This window comes from Triturus cristatus, chromosome 4_1, assembly GCF_964204655.1.
Source record: "Triturus cristatus chromosome 4_1, aTriCri1.1, whole genome shotgun sequence".
In the NCBI taxonomy this organism is placed as follows: Eukaryota; Metazoa; Chordata; class Amphibia; order Caudata; family Salamandridae; genus Triturus; species Triturus cristatus.
Window position 1 is genome coordinate 93,245,475 of NC_140585.1, and position 27,903 is coordinate 93,273,377.

Consider the following 27,903-nt stretch of genomic DNA (forward strand, 5'->3'; position numbering starts at 1 on the left):
TTAGTGTATTCTTTACCCAATTTTTCATATGTGCTTGCCTTCCTTTGCTCAAGGCAATAGTGAAACTGGAATGTAGTGACCGGGAGAGTGATGTGGCCATGGAGTAGCCATTCAGTTGATGGTGAACAGTTACTGTAAATTGAAGCCTGTCCAGTTTTTCAGTTTGCAGCATTGTATATTTAGCTCCCCTTTTTGCCATTTCTATCTGTGTATCAGTTAGATTGTATTCTGAAAACAGAGACGTACTGTTTATAAAATGCCAAAAAGATTGTAGCGTCCAGCTCGAAAACATGATAGAATTTTAATTGTGATTGGCCTTGTTGTAGTATGGCTAAATCGTGTTCTGTTATGTCAATAGAAAAAAGATACAATGTTGCCCAATGAATATACTCTGGAGGTCAAAGTTGTTAACCCATTATCCACCACAGTAAAAGCTTTTTCTAAGTTAATACAGTTAATTTCTCGTATTCTCTCTGAGGCTTTGTGTTGGGAAATCTTCCAGATTTAATTATAGGCAGCATAAATGCCTCTATATATATTTAAAACGTTTTTGACGTTGTTTCCTAGGTCCTAGTAAAAAGTCCCTAAGATCCATGTCTTGTGAGGGTAAAGATAAGTGTTGTTTCACTTCTGCAAGTGTTGATGTTTCGAGCCATAGTAGGCACAACTTCGGAACACTACAAGATGTCACTACCCCTGGATGTTCTCTCTGTACATAACGTGGGCCAGGTCTATGCATATTTAGTCACTCGTGAAGTACAGGGGCCATTTATCACATGTGTTTGTGTCTAAGGCCCAAACCGACCACTCCTTGCAGTTGGGATCTGTTCTATTGTACTGCAGTATGTCATCAAGTGTTGCCCCTTCCTGTGTAGAAGAATTCTGCCATGCATGTGTTGGTGTAGGTAACCTTGGAGTGTTCAGGTTCTTTATCCTGGCTATCCCAAGACAGGATGTCTGTTGCATAGGGTCATTTAAAAATCTATCTGCTGTGGAATGATGCATGCTCTTAACAGTGCCTCTGTACCCTGGACTTGCCAGTCTCTTGAACCCCAGACAGATTTTGTGTCAATTTCGTCTTGCCATAGGTCGAAACCCTGTTCAGACAATTGGGCCAAAAGGGAAGCAGAGTAAATCTGTTTAGTGTTTTTTAGCATCATTTTCAGTGCTGATGTTGGTACAACCTTATAATAAAATGAGGCTGGATCTGTGATATTAAACCCTGAAAAGTATGCAAACCTTTGTGCTAACGATTTTGAACTAGTTTTTGGTGGTGTTGGGCAATGTTCCCACTGATTATATTCAAATACATTCCTAGGTGAAATGGATTTGTGCAGGAAATGATGACCAAAATGTTGATAACAGTACAATTTGTCATAATCTGATGAACAATCTAATATTTAATTGTTGGAAAATGCAGCTGTTCTTTCCAAATCAGATAACATGTTATTAACTGTTTCAGTGTCCCAATCATTAGATTATCTACTGGAGGTAATTAAATCACTTAATGATATTTTAAATACATGATTCATTTTTAGAAGTTCGGTCAGTCCGAATATGTTGAAATCAACTTTGTCCCATACTATACCATCGGGAATCGGAACTGCTGTGATGTTCTCTGATGACAAGTCTCTTTGTTCACGATGTGACGATGTGTGTGGTTTCAGGAGGATGTTGACCTTTTGAGCTGTGGAATCTTGTTGAAGATAATGTCCATTGATAAGCATACTAAAAGTCAATACTAACCCTAGGCAGAAAAGAAAAGAAAAAACAATATCTCAGAAATTACCCATAGTTCGATCCATGGAGAAACTAGGTATGTCTTTTGAAGAAAGAGAAGAAAGTTCTTTGCTTGTTGCATGAACGTTATTTTGTCTGGCATTGTTTCCGGCTCGCTTGGATCCAGTGAAAATTTATCAAAGTTAAGGAAATAGCCAGAAGCTATTTGGTCAAATGTTCTTTTCCTCTCGTTGAGGCAAGTTCACCTAGACATCTGTATTTGGTCTAATTGCAACTTTTCAATTACTTTGGTTTTCATTTTGAGTTTGAATGTTTGGGTCAAGTGGAACAAGTTCCATAGCATTGTTTCTTAGTCCTGCATTCCTTAAAGGTGGCTCTTCAAATGTGATGGGTCTTTCTGTTTGAACTTCTTTGATTGTAGTTAAAGGAGGTTGTCTGCTACAGCGAAGTCTACTAGGCCTACTGTTTAGTATCGGCAACATAGTGTGGTTTGATTAAGTCAATTGAGACAAATCTTTTCTCCTTTTTTCCAGCAAGAGGCGGGAACAGCACAGTTCTTGTTCCGTGTACTGCAAAGACTGGTACAGGTTTTCTGTGAGAGGGTCCAAATTCCTTTTTCTTTCTGACTAGATCCCCTACTTTTTGGATCCAGACAGGTCTTGCCTTGACTGCCTTGACTTCTTCAGTGGCGGCCTGTTTTAGGTTGACATTGCTTTGTTTTGTCCTGGAGTCTTTCAGATCCTGTAAAACAGCCAAATGGTCATGGATGGCAAATGGTTTTTCATCCGCCACTGCACCTTCACAATCAAGATCAGGTACCCACATTTGAGTTGCAAGGAGGACCTCATATGGAGTGACTCCCCCTATTGAGCTTCTTGGATGGTTATTTAATGCCCACTGAATCCCATACAGGTGCGTGACCCAACAACAGCCATTGTGTAATACCCTAGCTGTTAAAGTTTGCTTTAAGTTCCGTTTTTTTCTCTCCACAACAACATTTCCCTCAGGATGATATGGAGATGAGAACCGCAATTCAAAGCCCTTTCCTTCCATGGCCTCATTGTAAGCCCGAGAGCTAAACGCAGGTCCACGGTCAGAGTGTAACGTCATAACAGTGTATGTACCGATAAAGACTTGCAAATCTTTTTTAACAGTTCGAGCGTCAGCAGAATGCTGAGGCCAAACCCATAGGATTCTTGAGCATGAATCTACTGCAACCATGATATAACTGTACGACCCGTCCGTTTGTAAGGGGCCGCAGTGGTCCAAGTATACACATGCGAGAGGTTTGTCTGGCTTTAGTAATGGCGCCTGAGCCGGGCATGTAACGATGGAGCCTTTCATCTGCTGGCAGATGTCAAATTTCAAGACATAGTCTTTAGTCTGCTTTGATAACCCTGGCCACCAATAGCGCTGCTTCAGTAGAGAAATAGTCGCATTTACGCATGTGTGAGCAGAGCCCAAACTCTTGTGTGCAGCTTGTATTAACCCTTGCCAACGATCCATATTTGGTATAGCTCTATTCCCCACTCTAGGAATCTGAGCATATGGAATGTTTTGTGCATCTAACTTGTAGGAGTATTTGAGTGGAAATGTTTTAGGCACTGCTGTGCTGCCTTTGCGTGTCGCAATGACAGCTACCATTATCTCTCCGTCTATTCTCGTTTGTGAACGAGTCAATGCAGACACGGAAGCTGTGCGAACACCCTCCTTTGCGGCTTCATCAGCCAATGAATTCCCTTCAACGTGCACGCCATCACGTTGATGACTCAGTGTATGGATCACGTGAGTCTTGGGTAGTTTGTTTTTCAATTCTGCTTGCTGTTCCCATAGCATTTTATGCTTGATTGTGCCACCGTTTGCATCTTTAAACCAGTTCTGTTCCCAATGTTGCAAGTACTCATTGTACGACAGTACAGAGTAAAAGGAATCACACACGATATGTATGGGGAATTTGTGATCCATATTTACAAGTGCAAGTATTAGTGCTTTTAATTCTGCCAACTGAGCAGTGCAGTCCCCGAGAGATTGAGTTTTTGTGCAGCTTGGATGGAACTTGCCATCATGCATGCAACCTTTAACGATAGCACACGCTGAAAAATACTGCTGCTTACTCTGTATCGCCAGCTGCGCAGATCCGTCAGTGTAAATAATATATTCATATTGTTCAAGAGGCAAGATTTCATTTAGTAGAGGATATTCATGTTCATATTCCAGGAATGCCTGAGTTTTTAAACTTGGATCAAATCTGTACTCAACGTCTGTTGCTGTTAGAGAATTACCCCAATGTATCCATCTGGAAAGTAATGCTTTCGCATTTGGGATGCTGGCCTTTGTAACAGCGTCTAAAGCTGGTACTGAAGTTACGACAATGATGCGTTTCCTCTGAGGCAGTGCTCTTTCTCCAGCTACCGCTTTCTGAACGGCTGTCAGCATTCTTTCTGTTGAAGTGAAACGCCTTTCTGCATCTGTGTACAGGTGTGATTTGTAGGTGACTGATACTGTTTCTCCCTCATTAAAGGTGAAATATGTGTACCAGCATTGACCCGCTGGTATTCGGATCACTAAGTGACGTACTTTTAAGCGTGTCTGTAAGTGTTTGAAAACTATCATGACTTCCTGGAGTAAACGAAGAATATTAGTATGTTCTTGTGTCCAATCTTTTTCTGAAAATTCAGGCCTAATTAATTCATAGAAAGTATTTACTCTTTTTGCATAATCTAAAATGTAGGTTCTGCCAAGATTTAGAAATCCTAGTACTGATTATCGAATTTTTAATGATTTTGGAGGTTGAGCAGGGCATATTTTCTAAAAAGTTAGCTGCCAGACTTTTGCCTTCACTTGACAGCTCATATCCCAAAAATAGGACATTAAGGTGGGTTATTTTCTATGTTTTAAAGTTAAACGTATAACCCTCTGCGGCAAATCCCATAATAATGGTGCTTACCCTGGTCAAGTGCCTCTCTAAGTCGTCGTTTGTCAGATAGATAGCATCTACATAGGACAATGCTTCTTCATCAAATTGTTGAAGTAACTCTGTTACTTTTGCTGAAAATAAACCCGGGCTGTATTTATACCCTTGTGCTAGGCGATAAAATTGCCGTTGTGACCCCAACGCACTGAATGAGGTTAAATACCTGCTTTCAGGCGCTATATTTTGACAGAAAAATCCATTTGAAATATCAAGTGGAGTTTTGTATTTTTTGCGCACAATGTTATTTATTAGTGCGGCACTATGTGCATTTTGGACAGCAAATGTCTTTGTGCATGAGTTTAAATGTCTATAATCTAAAACTAGATGATATGTGTTGTCAGGTTTAGAGACGGGAAACAAAGGATTGTTCATTGGAGAGGTACATTTTCAATGACCCCCTGGTATTCAATTTGATCTAAGATCTCCCTGACCTGTTTTTTAGCTTCTTGCTTTATTGGGTATTGCCTCTGAGCATTTGGTGAAACTTTTAACTGGATCACATGATAGGTTGAGTTAACATCCCACCCTGCGTGGTTTTTATACAATGCTGGAGCTTCGGCCACTGCCCACTCCTCTGCATAAGCATGTTTTAAGTGAACGGGAACGTAGTTGGAAAAAGCAGGAAAATTTACACTCTCTCCCCTGGGGCACTCCATGAGAAATGCAGGCGAGCTATTGTTACTTCTGCCGCACTGTCTATCATCGTAAGAGCCCATTCCTCATTCAGAAGTTGCATCGTCAGAATTCCGATTTTCAGACCAGCAAATTTCTTTTTCTTAAATTGAGGTTTTGGATTTAGCTTCTCTTCTTTTTTAGAACTAAAGCCTTGAGTGCGCTGCTTATCTCTGGACTGTGTGCGCTCCTCTCTTTTTTCTGAAAGTCCTTCTCTTTCGGAGACTTTCTTCGAACCCTGAAAGGAACGAGAGGAACGTGGATCAGTATCCTGATACCTGTCAGGTTTTTTAATATTATCCCTATTCCTAAGGTTATACCTCCTTTCAGAGGGCTCCCTTTGGGGAGATATACCTCGGGATTGAGATCTTTTCTCTTTAGAGTACTTGAGCTCTGTGTAGGAGCTGTTGTAGTTGTAATTACTGTGGATTGGACTGCAAGTGTCCTCAAGACAAAGTGTGTCATGTTTCTGTAGAGTTTTATCAACTCTTTCTGTTGAACAAGTAGTTCATCCTGTGGCATCGTGTCAATGTCTGGATGTGGTTCATAGGTCGCTAATATTGGCCATGTTGCTCCTGGAATACTTAAAGGACTAAGCCTTGCTCTTGTTCTTATGTGGAGTAGGGTGCCATTAAACCATAAATTATGTTCCTGGAAAGTAAGCGGAATCTCAGTCTCCTCAAAAGGGGTGTAATAATAAAAGGTTTTTGTTACAGCATCTGCTGCTGGGAATATAACCCAAGAGTAGAATACCTCTGTTTTGAAATCTTCTTGTGCCTCTATTACGAATATTACTAAACCTCCTCTGGGTGGCAACCCATGTATGAGTAGTTTAACTGTTAAAGTATGTCTAACTTTTGGTGCAATATGCATTGCATTTGCATCTTCCTCACCAGACTGATTAAGTCCCTGGGCTAGATGGTTTAAACCTCCCTCTTGGTCATACACCGTGTTTAGAACACAGTCTAACTGTCTAAGGAAATTATAAAATGGTTTTACGCAAAGGTTTCATGCACAATTTTGGGAAATGTTCCTTTCAAGCTTGATTAACCAACAGCCAATACATAGGATATCTCGCCTACTCCGCTGTGGCGGAGTTTTTCCCACTTACTCCAGACGTCTCTGGGTTTTGTAAGTAGGGTCTACTGTTTGAGTAAGTGCGCCTGTTATAACACGTTGGGCACCATGTAGTGTAGTCCTAATAATACCCTGCCATGCAGGACCTAGGACGATTAAGGATAACATATACTGTGGGTCTGATGGCAGAATAACTCTGTACACCCCCGCGGCATATATCAGCCTATGGTTCACATTAGCTAGCTCGCAGTGCCTTCTAGAAGCCCCTATTATTGGAGAGATTAGTTTTTGGCAACCTCCGAACACAATAATCTCAGACTTGTGGAAACAATATATTACTTTTCACCCAGTCACTCGTGCATGCTTGTTTTTGCTTTCGCAGAGATACAGAGAAGAAACAGTTGAACGTGCTTACAATAAGAATTTATTTAACAGTAGTTCTTCTTATGTATAATAAGTGCGCTGTTACAACCGTAACACAGTAGCAGAGATGTAGAACCAGCAGTACAGTGAATAAAAAGGAATAGCATTGTTCTACCATTTTTCAATAGTCATGAACATATACATGAATAAGAAATGCATTTATGAAATGAAGTGCGCACTCCTAAGTTGCCTGTCTAGATATACCTAAGTATAACTAGCATGTGAGTAGATGCAATATAGCATAAGAGCCAAGAATCCCGCTAGGCTTTTAGTCGAACCCCATTACCAGAAGAGTGAAAGTGTGGGACTTCGTCCTGAACTGGAGCTGGATACCCCGCAAGGGATCGGTAGACCACTTGCAGCTGGACCGATGGCATGCCGGAGCTGCAGCGTCTCTGGTCAGTGTGTGGGCGTGAAGTCTAGGGTCCTTCCTGCCTTTTGATAGCAAGGAGTGCTGTATTAATACAGTCTATGTCCTTGTGTTACCCATTGTTCGGTATGAGGATGACGTTGGGGATTATACCTTGTGCATTGATGCAATAGGTGAAGTGCACCTCCTATAGCGTGTACTCATCAATTATTGATATATGCTAAGGATGACGTCTTAGCAATATCGATTGGGAAAAACCCACCCTCAACATGGAACTAGGTGAAAGGTTTGGTCCATAAAAGGCTACAGTCCTTATAAGGCATTATGTCTATACAAGGCATTCTGTCCTTATTCGAAGTTATGTCCTTACAAGGCTCGTTCATATGAAATAACGGAAGCCGATGTAGGGAAAGTGTACGATGTTCTCTGGACCTATAGTAGGATACCAATATGAAATATAACAGCTCAACCTGCCAAATAAACAATTTGCCAGGCCTAATCCTTCCTTTTTAATACTTATATTGGCCCAAAATAACCAAAGGGCAGGGTGCATGTTATTTAAAAAGTAGGAGATCTGTGCTTATGTTTTAAGTATCCATGCAGTGAAAAAAAACCCAAAGACATTTTTCATTGCAGCCATTCAGGCTCTCTCATAGAAAATCACCAGGTTACATCATAATAAAGCTTAATTTCAGTTTGGCAGTAGATAGAAAAAGATGATTCCAGGACTAATTTTAATAGTAATTTAAAATCCAACATAATGGCCAAGTCTGATTTGAAATTACTATTTGGGAAATTACACTTATGTAAAGGTGTCATTTTCCAATTTAAGTCAAATATGCCTTTCTGGCCACAGGATCAACGGTGTCACTTGATGGATTCGACTCGACTCCTTATATCTTGCCATGTGGAGTGACACAGGGCAGTTCATTAAGCCCTTCTTTGTTCAACATTTACGTCTCTGAACTGGCCCCATTGATCCGGGAATTTGGGTTTAGCTTGACGTCATACGTCGACGACACCCAGATTGTGGTAGCTGCATACACACATCAAACCTCTCCTATCCAGCAGTTCCAAAAGTGTATGGGCACAATCAACAGATGGATGAGTGCACATTGCCTCAAACTTAATTCCGAAAAAACTGAGGTTTTGATCTTTGGTAACATGCAGCCAACCTGGGGCAATCTGTGGTGGCCAGCAGAGACGGGTACACCTCCCAAACCAGCAGTCAAAGTCAAGAATTTAGGTGTATGGATTGACAATAAATGAACGCTCTGTCAGCAGACCGACACCATTGTCTCTGCCTCCTATTTTCTTATAAAGAAAATAAGGAAGATACTTCCATACATCCCGGCGGATACCAGAAAAACGGTAGTTACATCTCTCATTCAGTCCAAATTAGACTACTGTGATGGGCTATATCTGAATGTTCAGAAGCAGTATTTAAAGAAGCTTCAGATGGTCCAAAACTCAGCTGCACATCAATTGCTCAATATCCCCAGGCATAAAGCGGTATCTAAGGAAATCCGCAATCTGCACTGGCTCCCTGTTCCTCAGCATATTAAGTTCAAGGTACTGTGTCTTGCCTATAAAGCTTTGAATCGCACAGTCCCCTCTTTTCTCCAGAATCTTTTTGTATGGTACCAACCAACCAGACACCTACGTTCGGCGGGGGCCAGACTTCTTACAGTCCCCAGAATCCGTACTGCGCATTGGGGTGGCCGCAGTTTTCACTACGACACCTCTAAACTTTGGAACTCCCTTCCAATGGAACTCAGGAACGCTAGCTCCTTAGTGAGTTTTAGGAGAAAGTTAAAGACCTGGCTGTTTCAGGACTAGACGCTAAACATGCTCACTGTGCTCTTCAGCGCCAAGACACCTCCAGGTATTTGTGCGCTCTTACAAATTCCATTAACATTAACAGTCACCCAGGAAAGCAGATATACTGTGAAGACTGGGACCTGGCTCTGCATCTGCTAAATATTATGGACTGTGCCTATGTGAGGGTATGTAGTTATGTGATGATCCTCATATATATGCAAATGAGATATCTGTGTCCAGAATACCAGGGCTCTAATGGAAATCTGAATATGTTTATTGCCTCGCTCTCTTCCCTCTTCCTTCTCGTGCATCAGCCAGAGAGATCTGGGCAGACATAGGCTGCATTATCATACTTACACATTTTCATTGTTGTGTTTTTATGAGCTCTGCCAGGTATAAAGCAACTTTTTTGTGGACACTGTGACAATCCCCATTTAGACCTCTTTCATTTTTATCAGGTGCTTCTTTGCAGAACCTTTATCACTATTCCATATGGAATGTGAAGCTTGATACATGTGCAGAAGTGTTAGTATCATGTCTGCCACCTATCCAGGCTGACGTATTTTTGTTGCTTTTTTTATGGATGCTGCCATGACATCACGGGCACTTACAGTAGAAGTAACGTTTTTATGTTTTTAGTTGTAGAACATTATTATCTATATGTTGGTCGAGCTGAAACATTTTTTGCCAAGTTTGTTAATTTTGCTAGAGCTTCAGTGGCTGCATATTGTTCATATGCTAGAAAAACCCAGCTTTCAGATCCTAATTCAAGGGGCCTCGCAACAGATCTATCAAGCCAGAGGTCACTTTACTGGAAGAAGGTATGATGTGCAATCCATCCTAGGAAAACCTGGTTATAGGCTTACGGTTGTTCTGCTTCTGCTAAAATTCAGCCAAGAAGTCGTGATAGCGTGCGAAGATGCTGCACATTGCTAAACATGGTTCATATTGTTTTCGCTGGCCAGTTATGCATTGCAGCATTTATTTTTTAATCCTATGTGGTAACCTTACCATTCATATGTGATGCACTAGTCTTGAGTTTTAGAACTAAACTTTTTTATTGAAGATTTTAAGAGTGGTATTCATTCATGAAAGAGGCTTTGGAGGTCCACTGTGTTCCAGAACTCATCTAGTGGAAGCGATCAAAACCAGAAAGCTCTTCATAAACAGTGCTGCTCAGTGGGTTGTTTATGGGTTTCAATCAAACTGGTTTTACTAATTCATATTGGTGTTGGGGGGGGGGGGGGGGTGCTGACTCCGACAGCCCGCCTTTCACCGTGAGCAGAGACAGTGCCATAGGGCTCACAGATGGCAGGGCACTGCACCACTGCAACTTTGGGCGATTGGCCGGCTTCGGTGAAAGGGAAATCTTAGAAATCCCTTTGATAAAACTTGTTCAAAAATTGTTCTTTGAAATTTTCTTTTGGCAAACAATTAAAGGAGGAGGGTCAATCTTCTTTGTCTATATATAATGTGTGTGTCAATCCTATTTCTTGTAATGCATTAATTAAAATGCCACAAGTATGTTGTTGCATCACACGTCGTTCACTGGATGAATAACATCAAGTGTCACCTGCCATTGTGACATTTTCATATTTGCAGAGATGCATGCCATTTTGGTATTATTGATAGAGTTGATGGGTGCAAATAAAAGTAATTTGCAAACGTTTGCTGAAAAGTTTTCATTTTGTACTTTTCAGGACGTTGCCGTTCTTTAATAAGTTGCAAGTGTTGCAAGAGAGGTAAGAAAATTGTGTTTTATTAATCATTTCATCTGGGTTGTAGAGGGCCATGCTTTCTTAATCACCTATACTATGCACTCAAAGCTTAGACAGCAGCATTTCTAGTTTTCATTACATTCAAACGTTTAATGCCTGTTACATTAATGTGCAAAAAATACAAATAAAATCACAGGCTTGCCAAAGCAGACCTAGTAGCATTTCCAAAGGTTACTTAAATTATATACTTTTTTCATAAATAATGCCATAGCATATCATACATTTTCCATATGTGGTATACATCAATGTAATTGTTGCTTTACGTTTAAAGTATGAGGCGTGCTTAGTAGAGGGCACTACAAGGTGTAAATACAAATATACATATGGATCAAGCAGTTCACTCTGTGCACACATTTATGTCCAGAACAGTATAACCATATTGTTGTGATTTATACTGGGTGCTCCCTTGTGTGTGGACAAAGCTGTACCTCTCTGATGAGTTTGAAGTAGAGTGGAACATGAGTCAGGAGTGGTTTGATTTATTCCAATGTTGTAATGCTGAACCTTGAGTGGTAAAGGCTATGTCATTTTTTTCAGCTTGGCATAGATGGCACTGTGTTCATCCTATGCCTAAAGACTTTGTTGTAACAATGGCTTTCATCCTTTTTAGCTTGGCATGGATGGTGCCTTGCTTATCCTATGCTAAAACTCTGCTACAATAACAGACATTTGGGGTGAGCAGACTCTGAGTATCACTGGTGTTGCAAGGTGCTCCATGTAAAGGAGCTGCTCTCCACCTAAACCTAGGAACTACCCAGAGTTCTTTGAAATTTTTGTTCTTTCATAAGTCTATCTATTAGAATCTCTTCTTTCTTGGATATTTCAGTCTTTATGATTCATTGTATCTTTTGGAATTTGCCCTGTCTGGCTATTGTTTTCTTGTAAAGCTTTCCCTTTTAGGATAGTTATCTCTTGCAACTATAAGTTGTGGCCTAAGATAACTATCACTCGCGGCCCCACCACGCACGGTCTCGACATCAATGATGTCATTTCAGATGTTGCAGTGACATTGGCAATGATGTCATAGAAGATATCATGAGTAACATGTGGGGAAATGAGCTGTCCGCGGCGAGGATGCGAGTTATGGTTACCTTAACCCCTTCGATGCTTGTGACGGAGCGGTTCCGTCATGCACCACGGTTGCACCTTAAGGCACACGATATAGGCAGCAGAGATCAATATACCTGGCAAATGTCAGTGTTTTTTAAAAACGTTATGTTGTCTCTGAAATTGTAATAAGCTGATAAAGATGACAAAGTCCATTGTAGTTTCCAAGATGGTTTATTCCAAGTTGATGTAACAAATGTAGATATAATACGAACCCCACCAGGAGCAGCCTGTACGCTGCTCAGCCCATAGACCAACTGACTCAAACCATTCCAACATTCTAACTCCAACATTCCAACATACACACACATCCTGGCTGAGCAGCATATTACAGAAATTTTCATCTAACTATTACGCCACTTTAACCTTTGGTTTTTTCAGTACATTTCTGTTTTAAAAAAAACCTAAAGTGAGAATGTATCAGCATAAATGAAGTAATCCCCTCCCCGTCATGAATGCCCTTCAGCCATGCACAGCGGGGCATTGGCCACAGGGCCAACCCCCTGCTAGCAAACAATCATGTACCCCACACAACCTTCTGCAACACAAAAGTATACAAATTGAGCCTATTGGATTTATGAAGGGGTGAGCATATCAAAGCATTGAAAGCATCTCTATCATGTTTCTTCAAAAATCACTAATATTTTTTAGTTAAATGTATTTTTCAAATATGTCTGAGACATATTGTGTTTTGTAAAAAAATATAATCATAACAACAACAACAACAAGGGGACCTTGCACTTCAGCTAAAGAACATAGTGTGCCAGCTAGAAGTGCTTTAAAAAAGTTTGGCAAATTATTTTAGGGTCATGTATTTAAGAGTCCCAAAATACTTACTATTTTTTTATAGTGCTGGGGCGTTGCTGGACTCTTTGCAGCCCCCAACAACGTTAAAACAAAGGCTTGGTGGTGCCCCTCCCTATTCTAGGGGAACCACCAAGCTCAAAAACATATTTAAAAAATAAAGCCCTTCCAATGCATTATGGGGTGCTCCTACAAAGGATCAGTGAATAACAAATGAGCGGCTCCTGTCCCTCATTTATTATTACATTTTTAAAAGAAATATTTACTGTAGGTGTCCTGGTGCCCACCCAGGACACGCATATATATTTTTTGATTAGGGGAGTAAGGCGTGCTGCTCCACGAAACACTGTAGAATATCGCGCTTTTGGGGATGGGATCTGCTGGGCCAAAATAGGAATGGGGAGGAAGGAAGGTGACTCTCCCCTTCTATTAGCATTCTGGCCCTAGCTGCATGCCCCTTCCCCTTTTTTTAATCGATTTTGGGCATTGATAATGCATCTCAGAGGGGAGGTGCATGCCTGATGTCCTTAAATTATCATTTGGCACTGAGGCATGGGGTCCCCGGTCCCTAAATGGCTCTAGAGGAAGTCCCACTAATGTCCACCCCCCAAATATATATTAGTAAAGACCTCAGGCCCTGGCTACTGGTGTTGTATTCTTTTTTTTTAATCAGCGATATGAGAGACTAATGTGGGATTGTGTTTGAAAAAAACCTTTTTATTTGGTCTCAGGGCTGAGTGGAGAAATGGGGAAGATTATTCCTACCCCGCAATAAAAAAAAAAAATTTAATTAAAACTTCAGACAGGGAACTAAGGGGGTCATTAGGATGTCCGCCCGCCATCCTTGCGGCAACGGGATTGCCCGCCTGTAAGGCGTCGGTCCCGCACTCCAAATCAGGATGCGACTGCCACCGTGGTGGGTCGCATCCAGCGTTTTAACATTGCGGATGGTGCTGCTGGCTGCAGCGCCGCTGCGGTGTTGAAAAAAGCATGTTGTGCATTTCCTTGCGCAACGTGGCAGGCACCACTCGGTGCCTGCCACCTTGTGCATTGAAATGTAGGGGGGTACCATGGGTACCCCCCCAGTGCACAACCATCCTCCCCCACACAAAGGTGGCCCGCAATGGGCCCCCAAACCCAGCCTCCACGATCCTTTCCATGGTAGTTCCACATGCCAGCATTGTAAGTTGGCGGGCAGTGCCTGCTAGGCACCGCCACCATTTTACCCATGCTGACTGCTCTGCAAGGCAGTTGTGATGATTGCCTGTGACGGAAGCGTGGAAGATGGTCTCTGTGACCGCCGTGGTCGCACATTGAATCCCCCTGCCTTCCTAATGTTGCGGTGGGAAATGGGAATAAGATGGCAGAAGGACGCCACCACCGGCCTGGCGGTGGCTGTCCTTCCGACATCCTAATGACCCCCTAATCCTAGGTCCTGTAATGGCTCCTGCATCTTTTTGTTCGTGTTGGAAGCAGTCAGAGTGCTTGCTACGTCGAGAGTGTGCCTTCTGTGGAATCAATTTGGCCAAGAGAATAAAAGCCCCCTGGTACAATCAATTTTTTTTAAAGTCGCGAGAGTCCCTAGAACTCAACCAACCAGATACACAATTATTTTGGAGCTTAATGACTCAAAAACTACCAAAAGAATTTACAACAAATAACAAAAAGCATGCTTTCTGGACCAAGATCTACTTTTCTGCCAACTTTGGTGTAATTCCATTCAGCAATTTTTGCAGCAGCATTGTTCTAAAAGGTCTATGGAAAACTCATGGGGATTTTGTGTTTGGGGACCTCCTTTTTCTCGGATCCCTCTTGATGGCTCACCCCAAAATGTTCCATGTCGTGTTTGTTCCATGGACAAACACAAAATTGAGCACTTCTTTGGAAAATGGTGCCAACGCTATATATATACACACACACACACATACACATAAATATACATACATATATATGTATTTGTGCATATATATATATATATATATGCATATATATATATATGTATACAGGAGCAGTAGTTGCTTGCCAACCTTTAAGCAGGCACAGCACACAAAACAGTTAGTGCGACTTGCAGCAACACAATTGAACAAACTCAAGTTTGAAGTTGTATAATGAGGGAAACACGCCAATGCATATTTTAATGGGAAAAACAATGAACTTGTACAATTTCCCCTTTACTTCTCCAAAGGTAGCTCTCCTCAGCTACTGTGGATTCTCTCTGTGGTAAAGTGTAGGGAAAGTGAAAAAGTTCATTTAATTGAAAAAACATTGGAAACATATTTCTATGATAAATAATAATGTAAATTAATATTGTATATTTATTTTACATTTCTAAATGTAGCACAAATCAAATAATGCTATACAGCACTACTAAATTAATCTGGAATTAAATATTTAATTAATGTAAATATATTAAACTAAATGAAAAAATATATTTTTAAGGTGCAAATTAAAATATACAATCCCACTTAGAGTAAAGCGGGATTTTATTATCATGCATTAATAAATATTCAAATTGATATATCATAATAATTAAAAGATATTTAATTATGTCAGTAAACAAGTATGTTACATTAATTTATAAATTCTAACAAGGTTTCTAAAATATTTTATAATTAAAAAATGATTTTTATCTTTAGATGTTTTTAACATTAAGGGCCTGATTACGAGTTTGGCGGTCTGACCACCGTACCCCCATGGTGGCAGTCCGATGAAGACCACTGCGGCAGTGGTCTCCTGCCCGCCATATAATGATGTATCTGAAAAGACGGCAGTGGTCTTTCTGATTACTGTGAATGTTTTTTCATATTTGTCAATGCATGTGTGTATATTTTGACAGCACAAGTATCGATTGTTCACATATGCATGACACGTGAAAAAATACCTACATTCCATTGCTGGAGTCTAGACCAAATGTGCCCAGGCTAGTCAGTAGGTAATTGGTAGAAAACTGACTTACCTAGATTTTGGAGCCAAAGGGTCGTTCTCTTTGGGTCAAGATGCTGCTGTGAAAGGGGGAGCTGGAGGAAGGGATCCGCGTGGGAGACTGAAGGGAAGAAAAGGAAATGGGTGAGTGTGCACCCCAAATCCTTCGTTTCCGCTGACTCAAACTCTACACCGGTCATCCCATCGGATAGCCAACTCGTACTTCAGATAGCGGTGAAACTTCTTTGTACCCACCAACAACAGCTGCTTTTTCCCCGACCGATCTTCGAGTGGCTGTCCGTCTCAGCAGTGTTCGGGCGGTCTTTTGAACAGAAATCTGACAACATTGTAATACAGTGGGCAAACAGGTTAGTCTGCAGCGGTGAATCCAAAGCCACCACGGTGGTCGGACTGGCAAACTCATAATCAGGTCCTAAATCATATGTATTTATATTTTCAACTATTCTAAATAATATATTTTAACTTTATTTCCTATGCTGTTTTATTTGAAGTTACTGCCACCATTATTTTCTGTTTGATGGTGCCAGTGATTGTACTCACTCCAACCCCGAGATGGAGTAATTTACTTCTGTTTTGGGTCTTAATAATTGTGGGTGGGTGTATGTCCCGTTCTAAACACCTTCTTACCTCTCCTTAAACCCCATCTATTTGGTAGTAAGCATGTCTCATTTTTTAACCACTCCTGCATCCCACCCACATTTACTACTCAGAAGACAAATTACAACAGTAAGTATCTCCCATAGAAAAGATAGGGGAAATTTGAACTTGTATGTTTGTGAATATAATTTTGTACTTCTTTAGTAGCACTCATGTAGGGGAAACAGCCTTTACATTGTGGCTTGAACAATGCTGTGTCTTAACAGCACGGTCTGAACCACGGATGCGGCTTTACCATGCATTCCTTTACTATGCAGGTTGTAATAACAACTTGCAGTCAGGAAAGCATTGTTGGACTGATGTCAACACTTTCCTGACTGTTGCTCAGACTGGCGTTGGAATAGTAAATTATATTATTACTCAATGTCCAGTGCTTTCCCTGAGGCAAGTGATTGTAAAGCCTTGCGTGGTAAAGGAACGCGTTGTAAAGACGCATTCGTGGTTTGAATCCCGTTGCTAAAGCAGGCGTGGTAAATGCTTGATTGGTCCCGATATACAACCCTCCTTTAGTACTACAAAAAGCAGTTTGTGAACATTCCCATATAAGTTGTAAGTATAGGGATTTCATCCAGCTAAATCACACCTCCTTGGTTTTGTCATGTCCCAAAAGGGCTGCAACACAATAACAAAAAAAAAGAACAGACACAGGCAGTTCTGGAGTCATCTACACCTATCTGTGCAAAAGAGATGCCCCATTCTTGAGTTTCAACAACCTCAATCATCAGTTAACCCATACTTTATCTATGTCAATTCTTTCAATCCCCAATACTCTAGAGGATCATGAGCTTCTTCCCAACAGAACCCAAGGGTACACCAAGCCTTACCAGCCCTAAAACAGTGGTGTCATTACAACCAAATGAGGCAGTTTATAGTTGAGATTTCTATCTGAAACAGAACCTTTGGAGTCAATCTAAAATAAATTGTCCTCTGCCAACACTGTGGCACATGCAATCTTTCCAACAAACAATAATTTGTGGTCTTTAAACATCCTACAATCACACCTTATCGACCACAGCAGGAACACTCTGAATGTTGATGTCAGCTACTAATGTACTATGGCATGCACTCTAAGCTCGTAGCAGAGGCAGTAACATAATAACTAACTTTAAACACCAATTAAAAATTAATATTTGTTAAGAAAAGGGTAAACAAAGATGGATTTTCAAAAAATAGTATACACACATTGTTATTCCTTAAAAATATAGTATAAAAAAAATAAAATTAATGGACCTCAATACAAACTGTATATATACAATGCAAAAGATAAACAATGAGGAAGGAGTCACAAACTGTGTTAACACAATCACAACATAACATTTTTCATATGAATAGAAATACATAACAAAGGTTGATCATCTAATAAAAGGTTTTTATAACAATAAAGTCTAATTAATTAAATACCAATAAGCATTTAATAATATAAAATATGTGTAAGCAACAATTTCCTCAAAACAATAGGATGATGATTGCAATGTACCAACAGTCAACTCACTCAACATTAAACATGCTGTACATGTGAATATGTACATATTAAACACTTCTTTTACAGATAAGCTGTTTCCTACATTTAACTGCACATTAAATAAAGTTCACTACCATTAGCAAAGATTTCATAGAAGACAGTGCCTGTAAGTGGAACAAAACGTTGCTATATACAGTCTTATTGAAGTTTCTTTAAGTGGTAGTAATAATGTAATTTTCCTTATATCATGACGAGATGTGCTGAATAGCATAATGTGCATGGTGGATAGGCCATCACAAGGGCAAACATCCAAACAGGATGCATATCTAACTGGTTCGGGAAAAGCAACCACAAAGTGCAATGTGCTTACCCTAATCCTAACCAACAGGGCCCTTTGGCAGTCGTTATTTATCCACAATGTACTGTTCCATATCTAGCCCTGAGGCTAAGAGACAGAATATTTGATGGATTCCTTACCATATCTATTATTTTGTCCATCTGCAAAAGCCATCCTTTAACTTTTGCGTATTGTCTAATAAAAAAGAAACTCAGGTCTTGTATAGAATTCTGATATACCCAAGTACTTACTAGTATTCTTGACATACATTAACCCTGGCATTCCAGAGGCATACTCTAGCTTCAAACAATCCATGATCATTTGCCCAATTGCTTAGAAGGGACCATCAAGTGACTCCTTTTATTTGGCAGCACTTTAAAAATAAGATAGCTCTGTATGCCGACGACCTCATACTTTATACTTCAAACCCCACCCTGACCATCCTAAGAGTAGAGAAGTTGGCAAAGGAGTTTGGGGCATTATCAGGATACTCAGTAAAGACATCAAAGTCAGAGATCATGTGTTGGAACATTAATAACTGGAATGGAGAGGTTAAGTCAGAGATTAAGGGGCACATTACGATGGCGAGCGGACTTGGTCCACCAGCCAACGTAGCAGTGATTGGGTACGACCACCATGCATGTAGCGCTCCACCATATACAATTATAATGGGACCGCTACGGTCGGATTCTGCACCTTTAACATTGCGGCAGTGGCTGCTGACAGCAACACCGCCGCGATGTTAAAAAGAGCATGTTGTGCATTTCACTCCACTACGTGGAAGGCACTACACTGTGCCTGCCACTTGGTGCAGTGAAATGTAGGGGGGTACCATGGTTACCCCCACAGTGCACCCACACCTCCCCCCAACAGAAGAGGGGCCCGCAACAGGCCCCTGAAGACATTCTCCGCCAGCCTTTCAATGGCGGGTCAACCGCCACGGAAACGCTGGCTTCCGCCGGCATCATGATTGTGCCGGCAGAGCCTGCTGGGCTCCACCGCCATTGTGAGCATGCTGACCGCCCTGCCAGGCAATCGTGACGATTGCTACTGTCGGAAAAGCGGCATACGGATACTTAGTTATCTCTATAGTACAGTCTTTGAAGGCTCTTCATGCACGTAATTTAGGAAGGGGGCAAAGGAGGTTGAGCTATTGCTTACCAGATGGAGGAATTTGCCCTTAACAATATATGGGTGAGTAAACCTAATTAAATTGTCAGTACTCCCTAAATTGATGTATCTTTTTAACTGTATTCCGTTTGCATTCCCTAGATCATTTTTAGCCAAACTACAGGGGAAGTATACAAGTTTTACCTGGGGTTCTGGGGGTGCCAGGCTCCTCTTTGAAGAAGCTGATGCAGAGAGTGGGGAAAGGAGACCTGGCACTTCCAGATTTGAACCTGTATTGTATGGCTTTTCAATTTAAGAACTACAGAATGCTTTTGAATCTTCCTGGGGAGGATGTTGGCAGACATGACTGCAGAATGGGGACTTACAGGTTTCTCTATAAGTTTGGATCTTCTTCAAAATAGTTTGATTAAAGGTTTTAAGGGCTTCTCTCTCTTTTTGGGTCCGATTCCCATCCTGTATTTTTGTTTTCCGTACAACTCGTATCCGTAATTTTTCCCGTATGAATCGTACAAGTCCCGTCCCACCCATGAAGTACGATTCGTATGGGAAAAATACATACGGATCGGCCCGATCCGTACGAATTCAATCGGGAAAAGTTGTCCGAGACGGACCTGGACACTTTTCCGTACGAAGCCTAAAAATACAGTCCGACCGTACAAGTACGATCCGGACCGGCTTTCCGATTTAGGATGCGTACGGAAAACGTCCCGTACACGGGAAATTACTTCACCCGCTACAAAGCAAACATTGTACGACTCGTATCCCGGGAAAAGTAGTTCCCGGGGTGCGAGTTGTACAGGGGTACGAGTCGTACAGGCCCCCCCAAGCATATGTACGCACCTCTCAACAACATCGCATATGTACACACCTTGCAACAACATCATCGTACGTACGGTGCGTACCACACCATCGCGTATGTAGGCACCTCATAACAACATCATCGCGTATGTACGGTGCGTACCCCAACATTGCGTATGTACGCACCTCACAACAACATCATTGCGTATGTACGGTGCCTACCCCAACATCGTGTAGGTACGCACCTCACAACAACATCATCGTGTATGTACGGTGAGTACCCCAACATCACGTATGTAGGCACCTCACAACAACATAATCATGTATGTACGGTGCGTACCCCTGCATCACGTATGTACACACCCCACAACAACATCATCGCGTATGTACGGTGCGTACCCCAACATCGCGTATGTACGCACCTCATAACAACATCATCGCGTATGTATGGTGCGTACCCCAACATCGCGTATGTATGCACCTCACAACATCATCATCGCGTATGTACGGTGCGTACCCCAACATCGCGTATGTACGCACCTCACAACAACATCGCGTATGTACGCACAGTACATAGGCAATGTAAAACAGCACAAGGAGGGTCTATTCGACTCGCACAACACCACAAAACATGTCTACAGTGCACAAAACATGGAAATGACTGTCCTGGCCACATCCAAACAGGCAAACAGAGGGACAAACTCATAATCACCCCTTATAACACACCCACCAAAAATTCAAACTGAGGCCCACCCTCAAATGGACCAATAAAAAGGGCCCACACACACAAACCATGAGCCTTTGCAACAGACTCACTGCAGCTAGAGAGCACACACCAACAGCTGCACCCATCCACCTTAACATATACACCTTCACACAACCTCCTTCACACATACCCCCTCTTCACATTCTGACCCACACCTTCACATTCAGACTAACCCAAGAATGGATGTCCGGTATGCTGGGAGGATGGGTTTTACAAAACGCATTTTTGAACTCCAAATCAGACACAATTTACCCGATCCCACATGGCACAGGTACATACCCATGCACCATGCGCAATGCACAGGGATTGGGAAAGTACTGACAAGACAGCTGACACTTTTCCCGGGTGTAGGCAGCACAAGGCCCTCCTGTGACCAGTGCAAACACAAACACCAAGACAACAAGGTCAGATAGCTAGGACAGGAACTCACACTCACTGTCATGGCAGCATGCTCCATGGGGGGACAGCTACATCACCTGGGAGCCCCAGTGCAAAATCACACTACACCCACCAGCAGGCCCTGTCACACACACCCCTTACACAAGCAGACACCCAGGGGACAGGCAATGGATTTACCCACTGTCACAATGGACATGTAACACAACAACACCAATACATAGCCGAAGAAGCATCCAAGCCAAAAATCTACATGTCAAAGACTCAGGAGAACATTTCAATCTGTCCCCCGCAACATACCCATCCACAACTGAAAATTGAGGCGAATGCTAGGCACATACAACTACCTTGAGGAACAGTGCCAACTTGAATGTGTATGGAACATGGATGTTGCATGAAACAGCATTAACATTGTCTGTCTCTCACACACAGGGCAACGTGATGAATCACCCCCAACAATGGGGGTGAAGAATCACAGTCCCAGGCTCAGGAGGAACCTGATCCCACCTGCAGCGACGCCTCTCAACACTCCGCGGATGACCCCGACCGACCTGGACCCTCTGGTGTCCAAGCCCCTGCAGCACCTGGTTCAGGAACATCTGTGCCAAACACCACCCCCATTCCTGCCACATCCCAGGAGACACCAAGGAGCCCTGCCCGCAGTGAACAACTGAGCCAGTCTTACCAGGAGGGACAAGGTGCGCCGGGCACCCAGGAGGAGGCAGACAACACCGACACTGCCATCCCTCAGGGGACCCGTAGACCCGATGTGCAAACAACGGTAGCCCAGGCTTGTGTGGGCAGGGGTGGTGGGAGTGGAGGCAGGCGGAGGCGAGAACCTGACCAGCCAGCTGAAGGGACCGGTATGTCACACATAGACAACATCATGGACGCATACCGGCATGACACCAGGGAGTTCAGCCAGGTAGTGGTGACCCTCACAGAGATGAAGAACCAGTCGGCCGACCAACACACCAGTCAACAAGAACACCAAGGACGGATGGAGGCAAGACTAGTTGAGCTCCTGGCGGTGCAAAGGGACAAAAGCCATTCACTCCGTCGAATCGCCGACAACATGGGCAACCCTCCCTGTGCCACCAGGCGAAGACCACCACCAGCCACAGGGAGGGTGGAGGAGGATTCGTCCGATGGTGCATCCCAAGCATCGTCAAGGCCTGCATCTGAGGGTCCCCAGAGGAAGGTGGGTCGTCCACGGAAAAGACGGTGAGAAGCAGCGGACCATCCACATCTCCCAGGTCACCTGGCCTGGCGCCTGGCTGCCATGTGCGACAGCATCACCTCATTGACTGACATCATCTGCCACATGGACTTGCTGGTCACAGTCTGACCAATGATGCCAAACACTGTGGCCTGGACTCTGATGACTTCAAATGCCAGGGATCGCATCTCCCCCGTGAGCTTTGGATTCTATGGTCCCTGTATTGCACCTTTTTCTGTGCACAAATCACGCCCCAGACCTATAATAAAAAAAATTATAATTGTAATTTTATGTTGCAGTCATTTCGCATGAGTCCACAACATACGTGTGGGGATATGTCAAAGTATGCCTGAGTGTGGAAATAACTCCAGCCATCCATACACTTGAATCTGAGTCCGGTCGAGGACACACATGGGTCACAATGTATCACCAAATACAGACATGGAGCCCAATACTCACCCACGAGGGCCTCAAGCTGCTGAGGGGGGGGCTTGCAATACTGCTCAGACAGACCAATTTGGCAGAGTATCATGAAGGTGTAGAGGTCATGGGTCATGTTGAGGTGCCGGGGAGGGAGTCCCAGCCAGGTCTGTTTGGCGAGGTGGGAGAACTATCTCCTGCATGCAGTTTTTCTGTGGATGTGATGAATGGTGGCCAGGGCAAGGTGGGCTGCACGGAGTTGGGCCAACGGGGTGTTGGATGACAGACGTCCAAGGTCGGTTTTGGGTCTGGGGTTGTGGACTGCCTCCTGAGTGTGGTTCAGGAGTCTGAAGGTGATCCTGCAGCAGACAGTGAGCCATTGTAGCTATCTCAGGTGGACGGTGATGTGGTTGGGGCGGGGGATGTTGAAGATGAGGTGTGCGGATGCACCCTGAATGTGGACAACTTCTCCTGCAGTTTTGCTGTTGTTCCTCCATAGAGGGCGGTGCTGTAGTTGACCCGGCTGGTGTTGTGGACCTGGGGGATGGTCTGTCTTGCCTTGGAGTGGATCTATCTGTGGATCATTTGCAGCATGCATAGGGTGTTGCAGCATGAGGTACAGATGGTGTTGAGTTGCATGGTAATTGTGAGCGATGAGTCCATGATGAACACCAGCTTGCGTGCGTGGCCACTGGGTGCTGGTGCGGTGCCCAGGCCGGTGGGACACAAGGAGTTGACCCAGCCGTAAGGGGACAATCCTCAGATGATGACCTCAGTCCTGTCCAAGTCCAGCCTCAGGTGGCTGATGTTCAGCCATTCGTCAACGGATCTCATGCCATCTTGAAGGTTGGATCTGGCAATGGCTGGGCCTTTGGTGAGGTTGGGGCAGCTGGGTGTCAATGGCATACGAGATGATGATGAGGTCGTGTGCGCATGTGATGGTGGAGAGGGGGGTCACGGAGACATTGAAGATCCTCACGCTGAGAGATTAGCCCTGGAGCATGGGCCACATGACCCCAGTATACTACATGCTGCAGGGTGGAGGACGACTCCCTGGGCCTTGCTGGTGAGCTACTTGTTGATTTAATCATGGGCCCTCCTCTGGATACCAGTGTTGGAGATGTGTGAGCTGACAGTTTGGTAGCACATGGTGTAGAATGCCATTGAGAGGTAAAGGGGGGTGGTCTCACCATTGTTGAGAAGGGTAAAGTTGTCGTTGGTGGTGGAAATGATGACGGTTGCAGTGGTGTGATTACTGTGGAAGATGTTCAGGTGCTGGTTGCCTGGAGCTGTTTGCGCGGAGGAAGTTTGTCAGTTGCTCGTTGAGTGTCTTCCTGATGACATTTGCTGGGTAGGGAAGCAGGGTGATGTTCCAGGAGATCCTGCGGTACTGCCGTCCGTTGTTGAAGAAGGGCCTGGGTCTCTACATGCCTCCAGCTCCCAGGGAATGTGGCAAACTAAAAGGAGACATTCAGGATGTGCTGGACGTGGGCTTCAAGGAAGGGGAATGATGTGGTTGAGATGTTGTGTGGGAAGGGGTCTGATGGAGAGCCAGAGTGGATGCTGCACATGAGCCAGGTGGTGTATTTGCTGCTGACGGGAGTCCAGAACCTGAGGGGGGGTTTGTCCCGCGGATAATAGTGCTGTCTGTCTCTGTGTGCCAAGGCTGTCGTGTATGGCCATGAGCTTGCAGTGGTAGAAAGTTGCAAGGGATGTGATCTGCTTTGCAAGGGTGGGGTGTCTTTTGGATGGAGATCTGCTGTCAGTTCACTCACAATGCTGATGAGCTCCTTGATGTCGTGTGTTTTGGTGCCTTGGCCCTATCTAAAGGATCTCCACTTGTCCTTGCTGATGATATGGTGATGGCTGTGTGTGGCGTTTTCCAGGGCTGTAAGGTAAATGAAGGTTCTTTGTGTTGCAAGGTCTGCACAAGAGTCCGGCTAGATCTGTATGAGTCCAGTAGGTCTGCCTTGTCCCAGGTGGCTTAACTGTTGTTGTGCTTCACAGGAAAGTCCGTCAATGTGGCAAGATTGTTGGATCAGTATCTGATCCAGTGTGTGAGGTTGCAGGGTGTGGCGGTGGTGTTGGTTCGAGTGTCCCACACAGCTTGTCTGTGGTGACTTACATCAAGCATCTTTGGGGGATCGGTAGCGGGGTGTGGGGCAGTGTGTTGCTTGTCGGAGACGTGGATGCAAATGTTGATGGACCAATGATGGATTGTGGTGTTGTTCTCCTACAGCAAGAAGTTACTGACCCCCAGCCACATGTAGCCTGTGGAGGTGAGGGCATGCGTGCAGATGTACGTGTTGAGGGCTTTGCGGAATTGTGGATGTAGGCCTGAGGGTTGCCAGGAGGTTGGAGCAAAACCGGGTTTGTGACTCTGAGGGTGTACTTGGGAATAAATTGCATATCATCCTCCGGGATTGTTGGTGCCGTCCCTGCGGGTGATCTTGTATCCGTCTGAGATGGCAATGCAGAAGTTGTGTGCTGAGGATGCTTTTTTCCAGGTTACTGTCATGAAGGTGATGTTTGAGGCTGTTGTGTTGAGGAGGTAACAGAGTCCAATGGCGTGCTTGTGGACGGAGCGGGTGTGGAGTAGGAGGCACATGACCTGGTTGGTCTGACAGGGTCTGGTAGGCGGCGGCGCTGTGTATGCAGTTGCAGTTGCACACTCAGCATGCGAAGGTGTCGTGTGTGCGCTTAGGGGTTGCCTGATAGAAGGCGGTTGATTGTCTGGAGGACATTGCTTGGAGGGTGGCTGCAGCATGAGCCTGTTGTGTGACGTGGGTCATGCAAAGGCCAGAGGGTCGTGCACTGTGCACGTTGCAGGCGCAGACGGTCCTGCCTTTTGCACGGCGTTGGCGCAACAGTGGCACAGACAAGCTGCTGGCTGCATTTAGAATGGGTGGAGGGGGAAGGGAGGAGCATTTTGGAGGCATGGGGTTGAAGAATCAGGGCACTCGTTTGAAGAACCACGTACTTATGGGCCTGGCGGCGCAGGGTACGCCTTAATCTCCTGAGTTCACCTGCCTTGTTGAACAGAGACACAGGACACTCTGTTGGGCGTAGAAGATCAGGTTTATTAGCTGCAGCTAAGCACAGTTGTCCCAGAAGTACACTCGGTATGTTCTCAGGAGACTGCCACTTTACTCCGTGGCGCACAATCTTTTATAGCACATAGATGGCATACAGATTTCCAAAGAACACTCCCAATGCATACATGGTGAACCAATGAGAAAAGTTTGAAAACAAGACATAACCAATGAAAAGAGTTTGAAAACAATATATCAAGTAACCCAAATAAACCTCTCCTCCAACTGTGTGTGTCACCCCTCCCCAAAAGTTAATCAATGATAGTATCTACAGTTGACTTGCAGGTGGCAGGACACATTAGTATACCTCGGAGGACAGTTGTGAAATGAGAGAATACGAGCAGAGAACAGCGAAGGCCAGAAGATAAGATAAAGTCAGGAGAGAATGGTGCGAACCAACAGACAGTCGAGACAGGGATTAGTCAAACCAGGCGAGGATTAGTGGACTGGGCCAGTCCCTGACATCAGTTTCGTAAACAGATGCAGAAGGCTATTTGACACGTTGCAGTAGGAAAAGCAGAAAAGACTTCATTTGCCGTGCTGCCTGAGTGAGGGCAACACAAAATGGCGGCGGAACACAAATTGGTGGCTAAATACGATCGAGATCGAAAATCGAATTTCCTCACGGTGGGACGGTGCCGCAGGTGAGGCAGCAGCAGGTGGAAGGGGTGAGAAACTAGGCAAAAATTAGTACACAAAGACAAGGAGGTTAGAAAGGCACACTGCAACAGGTGTATGTAAAGGAAGGAGTATCAGGTTACTCATGGGTCACTCCGAGAAAATGTATGAACAATCAGCAAAAATGACGGCCACAGGATCAGGCAACAAAATGTGGAGCTGCGCACAGGAGACACACCATCAGCAGGCGTTCACGTCCCGTTGTGGGGGGCAACGTGCACACATACATACACAACCAGGTACTTCATGCACAATACATATTATTAGCCATGAAGAACTGCATGCATGTTGCCAAAGTACACATACACCCATATGCTCAATCTTTGACAATTATGCCATAGATGACGCATGCAAACTGGCAAGCGATCTGCAGTGACAGAGATGAGGCACTTCGGATTGTGCTGAACAACTTTATTACACAAACTCACACTAAGGGAAATGCATCCATACAAACAGACTCACAGGTCAGTTGACAGAACATGTGGGACATACGCTGGACATACGCTGGACCCACCCTTCACAATACGGATGTTGTAAATCCCAATGAAGTGGCACACAAGTTAAGGGGATGAGCCAAACACATCCTGCTGCACACAGAGAGGCTGCAATTCACCATAGAGCCTGTTGTTGTGATGTTCCACACTATCTCCACCAGTAGCATCCGCAATGTTTCAGAGGCAAGGTTTACGCACATTGATGCCTACATCAGACTCCACACTCCACTACAGATGACTGTCAAGAAGGGTGAATATCATGTCATGGGAGTGATGCTACATGTTATATGCTCCATGGTGAGAAGACATGCATGCATGGTACCACAACATGCACAGAAGCAGTCCCCACACATTCCCAACCCGTACCACCACCAAAAAGCCTTGCTGCTATCCTTACCCAAACTGACATTTCCACATGTCCGTGCATGGAACGCTGATTCAGCACACGTTGCAATCCTCATGAGGAATAGCAGGAGGACAAAGATGACACGAGCAGACAACAGGCGCAAAAACCTGGGAATGACAGACACACAAGAAGTCGCCTAAAACAAATCTCGCCGCACACATGGTCAGTTACGAAACATTAACAATGTTGGACACATGCAAATTTAAAAGAAAGTCTCTCCGCAAAACTGTGTGACATGACATCACTCGAGTGACACATCAGTACACACATCAAAGTCACTTTGCATTCAGTCAGCTGGACACACACATTGCAACACATGCCACTCAATGCTACAAGCT

General features: G+C 43.9%; 1 protein-coding gene across 5 annotated transcripts in view; it reads left to right on the forward strand.

Annotated features, from left to right (window-relative positions):
* Positions 1-27,903, forward strand: part of LOC146839635 (uncharacterized) — a 533,093-nt gene that overhangs the window by 317,641 nt on the left and 187,549 nt on the right. For all 5 annotated transcript variants that reach the window (XR_014980691.1, XR_014980692.1, XR_014980693.1 and 2 more), the window contains exon 5: positions 10,778-10,819. Coding sequence is in view for 2 of the 5 variants with exons in the window: in XM_085650363.1 (XP_085506489.1) it covers positions 10,778-10,819 (42 nt within the window). In the remaining 3 variants the exon portion in view is untranslated. The remainder of the gene's footprint in view (positions 1-10,777; positions 10,820-27,903) is intronic.